We start from the raw sequence: 14244 nt of genomic DNA on the forward strand, positions 1-14244 counted from the left end.
CAGCTATGGAACACATTTAATCCTTGCCAATATCAATCAGCTTGCAAATATTTTATATTTTTCTATAACTTTTGTTTTCTCAGGAAAGCACAGCACACATTTGGGATTATGCTAAAAATGTGCATGTTTCAAATCTAAGTCCTCTGCTGAGACAACTGTATCTTCATATTTATTCTCCCTAATTGCACATCTTTTTAAGATGATTACCAGAGACCAAAAGCCCATACTCTATTTTTTATTCAGAATTTACCTGACACGATGGCATCATGTGAGCAAGAACAATTCCAACATGGCCCTGTGAAAAGAAAACAAAAACCAAAATCTGAGTCACTTTTCAGTGTCCCCTGTTGTTGACTCATACATGATAAACATCCCCTAACCAGGGACAGAATCTTTGAAAGCAGCTAAAATTTCAGCTTGTGTCCTTTCGCTTTGCAGCAGCAACCATCTGGAACTGCAAAGATGAAAGCTGAAAGAAATTACATCATGTAAACAAAAATATACATTACCCCTCCACTGCAAAAATCCACAATCACATCTCCAGGCTTAGCAAGCTTTGCCACTGCTGATGCCAAATTATTCAATTGCTGCTGCTTCCTTAGAGCCCGGTCTTTGGACATCTTTCCTGGGGATGACAAAGAAAATGCCTAGGTAGTGATCAACAGTTCTCAACACTGATAATTTTAAATGGTAATTGCTATGGGTAATAGCAAAGCATTGTAATTGAAATTTATGGTTGAGACTAAAAACTGCTTGGAACACTTGGGCATCTAAATCCACTTTAAGATAAATTCACAGGTATTTGGTAGATCTTTCTCTACACCTTTAGCATATTTAAGGATTTACTTTCCAGTTGTTGCTGTTAATGTATCCTTATGAACTGACTCACTTAAACTTTATATAAAGTAATCAAATCAGTGTAAGCTCTAGCCTGATTATATTCCAAACCTGTGAATCGTGCCCAGAAACAGAGCTCAAGCACATTCACAGTAAGGGTGCCAGAATACATTCCCATTTACTGTATCTATACACTATTCTTAAGCATCTTGCTTTTAAAAGTTCTACTCTTACTCCCGTCAATTTTCACTTTTCATTCACTTTTCAGTTTTGTTTATTTTAATTACTGTGTGTATAAGGTACTACTCCTACATAGCGAAGTCTGGTTTTTCATCACATGTGTAACACAACCACAAATGGAAAAACCATTGATTTCTTCCAAATGTGCTTCAGATACCACAATCTGTTTAGTCAGCACTCACATATTTGTAAAGATGCATTTTGTCTCAGTGGGGCTAACAGAATGCTGACAGACCTATTTAATACTTCTTTCATTTGTTCAGAAAGCAGAGTTTGACATAGATATTGACAGTAAAAATATTCATGAGCTCATCTTTACAATCAGAAAAAAGGCACTGAAACGACTCTCAAGAATGAGTTTTCATGAAGGAGGTTTAGGTGTACCAAACAAACCTAATATTTTCTAAAATATGAACATATTTCCTACGTGGAGCACCACATTATAGTTGAGTATTGGCACTCTCCAGTTTCGTATTAAATTCATTAACTTCGTCTATTAAAAATACATTTTTCCAAATACTGAGGATTAGTTTAGAATAAAACCCACAAATCAATGAAGTTTCCTGGTTACTACAAAAGCAGTTCAATTCTCATCATCATCATAAATTACGTTTATTGTACAGTTCATTGTTTAAATCCCTATCCTGAAAATATGTTCTTTTGTATTGTATTTTACTGAAGATAACATTTCACTTTACACATAATCCGTCAAATTCAACAAACTCATCAGGTAATATTATCACTACATTCCGCTGGGTAGAAGAAGGAAAAAAAACCCAAAACTTTTTAAGGTATTAGATTCCATACTGGAAAAGAGAGAATATACTCAAGGAAAAGAGAAAAACTGACAAAAGACAGAGGAAGCAGGGCAGAGTTCATTCTGCACAGTTCCTGCACAGACAGTAATTAAAAAAGAGTAATGACATAAAAAAATATTCCTAGGTGACTGCACTGCACAGGAACCTATTAAAACGTGTACCACTGCTTAATGGAAATTAAGAGACTGAACGCAAGCTCCTCGCTTCTTATCAATTTTGTCAGTATAAATAGTACATTTTATAAAAATAAAATCACTGTTCCATTTCAAACATTTTTTACACTTTGTGAAAGCTACCATAAAGACAAGTGTCATAAAATTACGCTTTCTAATGACAAAAATGTATATAAGGACTGTGGATATGAATCCTTCACCGCATGATATAAAATGTTAAATACATTTTAAGGAATCATCTCTTTCTCATGAGTAGATCCTTGGAAAAACCTTTTATGAAAGACTATGCTGTAAAACCTCATTCTTTACGTGCCAAATATCTATTTTAAATGGTCCATAGCTCGCCTCTAATTTTCATGCTTCCATTTGATCATGTCCAAATGTTCTCAACACCTACAGTTCTAACTGTAGACAGTGCAAGATGTAACATTCTGGCATGTACAAAATCAAGTGCTATCACAGTGTTTGAGCTAGAAATTCAGCTTGTGGGGTCAAATCTCTAATTTGTTAGGTAGACAGGTATTGTGATATTAATACGTAGAAAATCCCGTACTAAAAACCACACAAGTATGTTCTTTGTGTACATAACTCCTGATCAGTACTGGATAAAATTTCAGGTTCAGCTAAAAACAGAGGAGGGTTTCTGAAAGCATGATAAAAGCATAAACAGAGTTTTTCTGTTAACAGATTCAGTATGAACTTGCCCTTTTAATCTCAAGTCAGCCAAAGCACACAGAATCCCTTAGTTAGAAATACTGTGAAGCTGAAAGGTCAGCTCTGTTGTCCAAAATGGACTTTAACACAACCAAATCTGCCACATAACCTTAGGTGGCTTCATTTACACTGTAACTCATTTTTAACAGGGCTTGGTTCTCAGCATTATCTTAAAAATATAAATAATGAAAACAAACAACAACAAATTTTCTTTGTCTTTGGTGAAAATAAATAATAAAAGTACTTCAAGTTCATTCACAGTATAAAGCTGCAAGGCTTCCCAAGCTCAAGTAACAGCCACAATAAATTTAATGTCATCTGTTGTAAAAGCTTTTTTCCCCCGTAGCTTTTGTATCGCTCTCTTCTATCCAATTTCAACTTCCATCTTCCTAATTATGAAAGGTACCAGGTAGACAATTCTGCTTCCAATTCCTGCCTCTCAACAGGAATTAACAGAAACGTTCTGAGCCATTCTCCTGCACAATAGTGAAGGGCAGACCACACCTGTCATGCCATAAACAGCACAAAAATCCATGCATGCAAATGGTCTTACTTCCCTACCCACTTCTCTGTTCTTATTCTCCAAATCTAAGGTTTTCCTGCGATGTCTGGGATTTATTAACACTTCTGAAAAATGCCATCCTCCCTTACTGTGCAGACAATAAGTAGCATACATTCCCTTGGAAAACTTAGAAAACCAAGCTGGAATAAGTATGTCTTTTGTCTGCTCTACCTCTGTATTTTGAGCTTGGTGGCTAGAATTACAGAAACACAGCGAGCCATGATGATGGCTAAACTCTGTGATGATCAATAATGCTAACTGTGGCTTTCAAGGACAAGGGAGAAAGTAGCTTGAAATTTAGCCCTATAAGGCCAAATCTTGATGAACACGACCTTTTCCTACAAAACTCTGAAAGGCCCACATAAAATGGTTTGCTCCCTTCATAGAAACCCAACTGACAGATCGCCATACAGTCCCAGAAAGATTCACTTTCATTTTCAACTAATGGCCACAGCAAAAATATTTTATTTGTCTTCACATATCCAACATTTGTGACAATTACTGTTAATTCAGCCCTTGTCAAGCAGAGCTTTAAAGTCTCTGTGGCACTTCAACGTCTTCATTTTGGCACAAGGAAACATAACTTTTCAGAAGGTAAAAAGCCCTTTATTTTTATATTACCTTTTGTCAGTATTCAAGCTCATACAGTCCTTTAATCCTCAAATAATACTCTCATATTTCTCAAGTTAAACTTGAAAAGTCATTAAAGTTTCCTTAAATAAGCAAACACCAAATATCATCTCTAAGACTTTAACCCTATTGAACTCTGAAGTCATAACAAAGTACAGCTGAAAGCACCACTACCAAAACATACATATAACACATAATACATGCATTCTCCTGTTCCAAATAGCAGAACTGCTATTGTACTGTTCTAGCATGAGTATTTTTCTGTTAGGTTTTCCATAAGCTTCAACTGACTAATTCAAATGATAATGTGAGTCTACTTTTCATGAAAACTCAGGTAGAGTATATTTATTGCTATATTGATTAAGGAGAGTTAACCATAGTACTGCAAAAAGACTCAGAACTATAAAGTAATAGTGACAGTTTTATTATTTTATACTAAGCTGAACAAGTTTTTCTGGAACCAGTGTTCGGCTGGTTGGGGTTTTTTTCTGGTAGTTCCTTATGATAATTCAGCATTCTCTAATTATTTCTTAACACTCATCTCCTATCTCCTTCACCTTGATGATGTTATCTCCTGCTACACTACTTCTGATACCTGTTGGTGGGTAGAGGGGTTGTTTGTTTCTTTGTTTTGGGGGTGATTGTTGTGGGCTTATGTTACGGGTGAGTTTTTCTCTTTATGTATAGTACTTGTCAGATTAACACAGCTGCACAGTGGTTCCCATATAACTGGCAGAATAAACAGAATTCAAACAGATGAAGGATGCCAGCTCAGCTACTAAGAAATACTCTTAGTAGTCAAAAATAATAATACCTTCCTATAAAGAACTCTGCCAAATCTTGCAATAAATGTAATTAGCAGGGACAATAACATTGCTGCGGTCCAGTGGTCACCTTGGTTACTTGAACAATATTCTTCTTCACCTTCAGCTGCTTTAATTCCATCTGTGTGGGCCAGTACTGAAAATTAAAGACCTGCCCTCCCCTTCTCTGGCCTGGGGCCACTTTCCACCTCCCCATTTTCACTGCACTGACCTGCCTCCCAAGAATGGAACTGTGAACTGACCACATCCTGTCACTGTGACCAGAATATAGAATCATAGAATCATAGAATAGTTAGGGTTGGAAAGGACCTTAAGATCATCTAGTTCCAACCCCCCTGCCATGAGCAGGGACACCACACACTAAACTATGTTGCCCAAGGCTCTGTCCAGCCTGGCCTTAAACTCCTCCAGGGTTGGAGCATTCACAACTTCCTTGGGCAACCTATTCCAGTGCCTCACCACCCTCAATTGATACACATCTGCCCATTTAAAAGCAAAAAGTTACATTCTTCAGAGTATGGTTTCAGTAATAAAAAAGGCTCTTACTTCAGAGTAGCTGTAAAAAGATGAACACTGCAAAATGTCCCTAACTGATTCCTCACAGCAGTCTAGACTGTAGAATGACACTGACCTTGGCCCTCTGCTTGTCAGGCTTGGTACAAATTGTTTTCCTCATGTCCAACTCCCTTATTGTTGCATAGCTTTGTGAAATAATTCAGTCTGGCTGTTACCACTGATGCTGGACTAAAAAGTGTCTCTCACTGGAAGCCTGCCTCTTATTTACAAAGAATATACTCCTTCACTAAGTGCATTAAGTCTAAGGGTCACACTTTGAGCTCTGACATGAATGCATCATTCAAAAGCTCTAGCAGAGACTAGGTTTGAAAAAGGATTTTGTGTATTTGATTTTACTGTTTTACATTGACATACAGGACACAAAGCAATAATCTTGCTACTTCATCTTGAGAATTCTCTTTTTTTCCTTTGCTAACAATTATATTAAAGTTACACCTAAATGTGAAAAATAAATTTGAGTCCACCCAAAAAAAATGAAGTCTGGTCCAGACCAATGCTAAAGCAAGAAATTTGACATGTTAAAATCAAATTCTATGAACTTATGAAGATATGAAATAGATATGAACCAAGGCTGAAAAACAGAAATGCAAACCCTGCTGAATTTGGTCATAGAAGTATTTCTTATAATGTGGGATACTGAATCTGCTGGAATTGAAAAAGAAAACATCAGTCAAATTATTAAACCAAAAAAAAAAAGGCACTGTTTTTCATATTCCACTACATCAGTTCCCTTTATAATTTAATACAACTAATTTGCACAATAGGCGAATATTCCATATCATTCTAATCAAAAAGTAAATGGAAACATTTAACTCGGAACAGTTTCACTGAATTTTGAAGTAGCTGTTTCATTAGCATTTTCATTATATTGAGGAGGCATTTCTGGGTTGTCCTACCTACAGCAATGTATGAACACTAAGAATCTGACACTTTGGCAAGCCAGGGAACAGAATCATCAGAAACAAAACCCACCTCCTTTGAAGCATCACAAAGTATTAATTATTTCTGCAGCCAACGCTCTATGCTGGAAATCATCACAATTTATAATTTATTGTACAAAAAACTACACCAAGCCTTTTTTTTCCCCCCATTTCATTCTTCTGATATTGTTGCCTTTCCAAGACCTTCTTCCTAAGATACATATATATACACACCCAAAAGGCAGCTTACAGGTGGCTCTGCAGACAATCTGAAAGAATTGTAATGTGATATAAAGACAGAGGGGCCAGAGATCTCCAAAGACTACTTGGGAGAACTAAATGCTCAAGCCTTTTAAAGAGACATATCTACAAGGGGAGGCAAAATGGTGCGGTTATACAAGATGATGGCAACTATACTGACTCTTTGAGCAGTAACAGCCCTGTTACTGCAGTGTTAAACACAAATTTCTTTGTCTCTACTACTACTTTGTCTACTATTCCTTTGTCTCTACTACTACATTTTAGGGATCCTCAGCTTGCTTCTCTGTAAGGTGCTCATGAAGTATATCTCAGTCGGTGCTTATCTCAGCATGTCCTAGTGCTGTACTCCACATTTACATGGTATACACACATTTCAGCTTCCTCCTCAGCTTTCTCTAGACACTGTAACACTGCTCCAGAAAACAAGCCAGCATTTTAGGACAGAACAGAATTGTTCTGGACTTACAAAGACTGTTTATAAAAAGTATTGTAGGTTTTCTTATGCATATGGCCATGACTGAAGCCCTCAAAGTGTAAATCACTTCCTCTATTTAACCAGGTATAAATTCCTATGCAAAAATCAGACTAGAAGATAAGCTCTACTACTCGTATCACCAAGGAACAACATTAACCATCCTCTTCCCTAATTCTGGATATAACATAAAAAGAATCCTAAGGTACAAAAAAGATCTTTCAGATGAGTTTGCTGAACAATTCTCAATAGAAAGCGTAAATAAAGCAGAATAGCATCTACGATGAGCAACCACTTACTTCCTACCTCTCCTACATATGTAAGACAATCCATCCTTATTTTTAGTTCTCAGTGAAACAGGAGCCCATTCTATTCCATTTAAATTGTCATGTTTCTTTACAGAGGTTAAAACATCTGTTCAACCAGATACTAGATCAGATGCCTTGGGATTACTATTTACTTGTTTGCTTTTCCTTTACTTCTGGAAATTGCTACTCAAAACTTTCTTACCACACACTGGACATGAAAATGCATATATATGTATATAGAGAGATATATAGATATACATATATATGTACATGTATGTATATAAAAGTATTTTAACCAAAAACAATGTAGATATTTAACATTAGCTAATATAATACAGGTACACTAGAAAAATGCCAGTGTTCCATTTCTTCTCAGCTTGGACTTTCTGCACTGGTTTAACTCAATTTCCTCTTAAACAGTTTTCCACCTGATTTAATGTCAAAAGGAACAAAGTTGGGCCAAAAAGGAAAAAAAAAAAGGGAAAGAAAAAAAATCTGGTTCTGATTGTATGATTGTGTAAATATTTCCTTCTGCATCAGAATTTTAATGCATTAATTCTATCACAAAATATCCTACTTTACACAGACATAAGCAAAATGGAGCAAGTGAGTAATAAAACCCAGCAACATTAACTGAAGAACTGTGCTTTTATGGCTGTTCTCGGCACCTCACCTCCTCTCATTTTTAAGCTCTCTCTCAATTCACTCTTGGAGAACAAAAGCATAAGATAAAGATTCAAGGAAAACACTGTTATACAGATCAGGTTGCAATGGAGAAAAGGTCATTTTCCCCTATTTTTGCCACTAACAATTTACAAAATAACTAATTTCTTTTATAGTATGCCCATTTGAAGCAGACAGAAAGATACACTGGCTCTGCCCAGATTGCAGTTTTATGAATAGAAGTAATCAGCAGCCCCATTTAGCCAAACAGTTCAGAGGAAGGATTTTTATTTATTTACTTATATTTTATTTTGTTGGGGCTTTTTGTTCGTTTGCTTTGTTGTTTGTTTTTTTGTTGGTTTTTTTCCCTGAGTGGAAGTTTATCAAAACATATTCAGGAACTATGAGGTCTGGAAACACCCCAAATGCCTTTAATTATTGGCAAAAAGGCATGTAAATGCTTACTTTTTAAAAGAGGCAACACATATGCTAGCTCAATATATTACTAAAAGCAACAATCCCTATTAAATGAAGAAAATTGCTAGTAAGTTGTCTTGGCACAGAGTCAAGTAACCTTTTCCTACGAGATCACTGGATGTTTTCATAGTTACTTTCTGTCTTAACTTTTCCAGTTCATCATAACAAGAAATAGATTTTCAGGAAAGCTGTGTTGGTTTGGGTTATTCTGGTTTTTAACTTTTTAACTAACCTCTGAGAAGGATGAAACTAACAAACGAGTTCACAAAAGCCAACATTTGGTGGCCAGAGCCTCAATACAGCTAGGAATACACAGTTGCTCTCCACTTTGCAGTTCAGAATGCATCAGTCTTCGCTCTGCAAAGACCAGACTTTGCACCCTTGAATGTTCCTGCAAGCCTAATAGAACTAACAGCATCCATGAAATTACTAATGTGCACATATGTAAAATACATCTTAGTGTCTGGGGGGGCTGGGGGAGGACATGGGAAAGGGACAAAAAAACCAAACAAAAGTACCAAAACCCAAACATCACAAGCCTATAAACTATAAACTATCGTTCTGGAGAACATATAGCACGCACTTTTAGTCAACAGATAAGGCCAGAAAAGGAAACCTCAAGAGTACACATTATTTTTTACTATATAAACGCTTTTATGATCAAATGTAGTGATATTTTAGCTACAGTCAAGGGAGTAGGAGAAGAGAATGCCACAATGCATGGTTTAAAATATATAGATATAGGGCAATAATAGAAAGGACAAGAAAGACAACTGAACAAGAGTGTTTTATTGGGTTTTTAGATAGGAGTCCCTCCCAATCTTACTAACCAATCTGCTCTTTATTAAGGCAAGCTTTGCAAAATAGCTTCATCACTTCAGGCATAAAAACCCCTTCATCCCCCATATACTATCTTGGTGTAGCCTAAAAAGGTCAGACAGCTATGAAAACTGACCTCTGAGAACCTAAGCAGGAATTTGGCCTGCTTCCTTTTTCATATTAGAGGATTTTAAGCAACAAAAGAATGTCACCTTTAAAAAAAAAAATAAAAATATCAACAGATGTCGGTAAGAAGAAATTAAAATTAATGCCAAGCTCCCCTGAATGTAACTATGTTCTACTTATAAATGAATTTGGGTTTCTTCTGATTGCTCATCTTCACAACCCATCTTCTGAATATTCAACAAAAATCAACCCAGACACAAACAGCTAGAATTATTTTTACACATCTCATCTAGTATTTACCCTATTTTTGAACTTTTTGTAGTAAATTATGAAGTCTCTACATGTACTCAAATTAATGAGTATTATCCACACTAGTATGTATGAGTCATGCTCTACTAAGTTTTTCACATTATAAGATTGCAAACAGCAATCTTTACGAAATTCATCTCTCAGCACCTTTCCCAAAACACTAGATTAGTTCCAAAATTCTGAGCTACTACAAATTTCAGCTAAGTGACAATGTCTGTTCATCCTCTTATTTCTTCTGAAGCCTTTGAGCTTCACATTTTCAAGCTATTTTTTCCAGAATCCCAAAGATTAGGAAACTGTTTTGTTTTAAAATGAAAGCAGGCAATATTATACTATCATGGGATTTCAAGGAATATATCAAATGTGTCATGACACAACTGTGAGATAAAAAATTGCCTTTACCCTTTTTTCCACTTCTCATATTTATTCATTTATCGCTTCTCCCGCACTGCTCTCTCTTTTTTCCCTTCCTTTTTTCTTCACCTTTCTTCCTTACCTTCACTTCTTTAGGGCAATGATGCCACAAAGAGTAGTCAGTGTATTCAGAATTCATGAGCAGCTGCAGGACCTCATAACTGACCTTACAGGACTATATGACCACAAAAAGCAACCTGTACTGCACTAGATAAGGACAAAGGTCTCTAACCCCAAAAGAAGTGCTCGTTTACCTATATTATACAATATTATGCACAATATTATGCCAAATCTTAGCAACATCCAGGCTTGTGAGGTAGGGGCTGGGTTCATCTTCAGAGGAAGATGTCACTGCCTGACCGTGAAGAAACAAGAATCAAACGGTTTCTTTACTTCTCACAAGCTTAATATATTGATTGACAGCTCCTGTCTTGCTGAGAAAGGGGAACAGCTAATTACTGCTGAATTAAGTGCTCACCAGAGGCTAAGAGCAGTTGTTAAGAGCAGAAAGAACAGTTAAAAGCAGGTTGATAAGAGCGGAAACAGGAGAGCTCCTTCCCTAGCAGGAACCAGAGGCAGGCCCCTTGCTGAGGTCAGAACAAGGGCTAGAAGCCCCTGCCATTCACACACACAGCTGCTCAGCAGGATCTTGCCTCCAGGGGACCAGCTCTCCGCAGTTATGAGGCAGCCTGTTCACAGTGGATGCAGGAACATAACAGATTTCCCTTTCTGAGATCCTTATGCTGAGTATCTATAACTGACTGTAAAGGAAAAGGCAAGAGCTAAGTGCCTCTATGCAGTAAGAAGTAGTGAATTGCAAGTACTTGAAGAACAAAAGACACCTTCTGATATATATATATAATCTCATTAATTCCAACCACAGCTTCTAAATAAGGAAAACAATTTTAAATATTAGATATATTATCAATTTGGATGATTTGCTTATCAATAAGAGACAGCCTGAACTAATAATTCAGAAACAGGAAAAGCTGGCTTAGAAGACAGACATGCTTCATTTGGCCCTTAAGTGTCAAGCAATCAAACAGGTGTCTGCTGGACAGACAGCAATATTTTCAGCTTAATGTGGCATGTCGTGTCTGTTTACTGTACAAAGATTAATGGCTGCAGGAATCCCTTCAAAACACTTACTCTGATGAAAAGGAATTTTATCCTTGAAATTTCATCTTGCATTTGAATCAGTACAAAAATTAAATCCCCCACTGCAAAGGGTTTGATGACTGAGTCATAATTCATTGACATTTTAATATGCAAATAAGCACATCGTTTCACAATGGCTGGATATGACTTCCAAACAAAAGCACATGGAAAGACCAAGGCTACAGATTTGTACTTTGCCTGACCTACACTGCAATTATCACAGCACTTACAGCTTGAGCCCGTTAAATCTGAAGTTTATGAAAAATTCAGCCAATTCAATCAATTTTACTGCATTAAATGAGCGTCTTTGGTATTCATGTGGTTTATGTTAGTGAAAAGGGCTGGGGAAAAAAAACCCAAAACCATTCAAGAGTTCATAGGAGATACAGAAATTACACAACTCTATTGTAAGATTTTAACTCAGGCTTCATCAATTAACTGTTTTCCTTACTTTCTCTTTTTTTTTTTTTTTCTAATTAACTTTCTTAGCAAAGTTGGGGTGCGAGAGAATCAAAATGAACTGCAGTTTAGACAGTAAACACAATTAATTCCCTTGAATACCTAGCTAACTAGGATGTTTTTCTATACAGTTTTGAAGTGAGTCACCAGCTTCTTTTAAAGTGCTCTTTGAATCTCTGATGCTGAAGGTCAGCACCTCTTTCCGCCAGGTTACCAGTCTACCGCTGTAAACGCTGATGATCAGCATTAAAGTTTGTATGACCTGCAGAACTGCATTCAATAATAAATAAACTTCTGTTAAAAATAGCTATGATAGATTCTATTTTTTTTTTAATTCTTTTCAAGTAGCATTTCTCTTTCCATAGTCTTTTCCCTCCAGTACTTGTACATACCACAAGCACAAAATGAGTAAGGCGCAAGTGGCTGAGATGACAGCCCTTTAGCTGTAATTAAGTTCCTGTTACTGAATGCTAGCTGTGCAATTTTGCAGGTAGCATACCACAACCAAGTACAGTTACCAAGTAGTCTTTTGATATGTTTATGGTGCTCTGGGTAACCAATTTGGGTCAGGACCAAAACCTCAGCATTCTCAGCTTTGAGGAGCTCTGTAACTATGCAGAACCAGACCACTTGCTAAGCAACTTTGGCATTCACTATTATGACAAAAAAATACCCCAACCAACCAGGCTTCGTAACAAATACATTTACAAGGACGGTCCATTGGTACCCCTGCTAACTTTAGAGAGGCAATAGATATGTTATTTACCCACATTAATAGAATCAGGGCATCTTGCAAAGAATATCTACTTTTTTCCTTTTAATAAATAAAAGTTATGGTGTGATCATCTGGATCATACTTGGTTGCAATAGTCGTCCATTACAAACAAATGCTATTTCACTGCACACTTTATGACAGAAAGATTGTGAAGTTAAACTATTTTGCCATAAGGAGAATTTTTTCATGACAGGTCAAAAACATGCAGCATACAAACAATAGCGGTTTACATTAAGTTTATAAAAAGGAAATGTAATAAAATTTCAACATGTTTTAATGTGTTTCTGAAGGACTACATGTAAGGAAAAATGCCTTTCACATAATGCAGTGCTACACAACATTGATTCACAATTAAATACATTCCTAGATTTGCAGAGCAAGTATTAAATAACAGTTAGAAGCAATTTGGATATATTAATTCAGAAAGCTGCCTAAGGAGAGAAAATACTTTAATTCTGGCTAATGGAATGTAAGATAACTTCAGAAACACTGCTGAAAAGCTCCTACTGTTTTTCACCACAAACATAGAGGCCTTTGACAAAAGAGTCTTTCCTTACTGATATAAGGAAAAAAAGTATTCAAGCTTATCAAGATTGTCACAGGTTAACTAATTTTCCTGAAATCCAAAGCAGAGGCAAAAATTGAGTTTCCAAGACAATGAATATACACAATTGGCACTTGTTGCCTAATCAGTGGTTCTAACGACCAATAACAAAAAGCTCCTTTTACTTGTGTCTTAGGCAGCTTTTTGCTGGATGGTCTCTTGTATTATTCTTAGATAGTTTATGAAAGCAAACACAGGAAAATCCATAAATCCCTTCAACCACCTCTGAAACAGAGACCAGGATTTAAATGGAAAAAAAGTGAATGATACTGTGGGCACCAGCCCAGTACTGTACTCCAGTCCCGTAGGCCTTACATGTAAAGAACAGTAGGAAACAAAGACATGATTTCATTCGGCCCTTCCATAGCAAGCAGTTCTGAACAGCTGGCTGCTGGACAAACAGCAGCACTTCCAGCCTAACTTTACACGTCACTCCTGTTTACTATACAAACTGTCCGCATACTTAAGGTCATCTAAGAAAACAGTGAGGTCATTCATTAACTTATCTCCAACATGAAAACTCTATATTAATTAATTTAGAGGAGGAAATGTCCGATAGTATCTTCCTGCTGTTAATGTTCTCCCTTTGCAGAAGGGAAAACATCAGCCCATTTCTCCCCCTGATCTGCCCAAGATACTTTAATTACTTCATTATTCTCTAAAAATATCAGACAAGCAGTTTTGAGGAGATGGAGAGATAGAAAAATTGGTTAGCATGGAGTGAATTGATTCAACCAGCTTGCTGAATTTCCATAAATATCTCAGAAATTGATCTGAAGCCAACAGAAATGAAAAATGATGAACACTTTTCCAACATAAATTAATCAGCTCAGTCAACTAAACAAAGACTCAGGCTTAAGAAACAGCTGCCTTCAGAAACTTAACAAGAAATTAAATCTCCTACTAATTGCCAGAAGGCAGGTTCATCAAAACATCTGCCTTCATGAAAAATACACAACTAAACACAAGAAAATAGTAAAAACATGAGGTAGCTCAAGAGTACTATCGAACATAAACCTGAGATGTTTAAACAACAAGCAAATATTTGTAGGGTGCTGTGCAGAAAATGGTATCTAACACATAGAATCATAGAATAGTTAGGGTT

General features: G+C 36.4%; 1 protein-coding gene across 1 annotated transcript in view; it reads right to left on the reverse strand.

Moving 5' to 3' along the window:
• LOC104402921 (glutathione S-transferase C-terminal domain-containing protein-like) overlaps positions 1–625 on the reverse strand; it is a gene marked incomplete at its 5' end in the record, with an annotated part of 12219 nt that extends 11594 nt beyond the window's left edge. The window contains 2 exons of the mRNA XM_010010915.1: positions 251–295; positions 510–625. Coding sequence (XP_010009217.1) covers positions 251–295; positions 510–625 — 161 coding nt within the window. The remainder of the gene's footprint in view (positions 1–250; positions 296–509) is intronic.
• Positions 626–14244: the final 13619 nt, after the last annotated feature.

Source organism: Nestor notabilis, unplaced genomic scaffold (genome assembly GCF_000696875.1).
Source record: "Nestor notabilis isolate BGI_N333 unplaced genomic scaffold, ASM69687v1 scaffold25723, whole genome shotgun sequence".
NCBI classification, from domain to species: Eukaryota; Metazoa; Chordata; class Aves; order Psittaciformes; family Psittacidae; genus Nestor; species Nestor notabilis.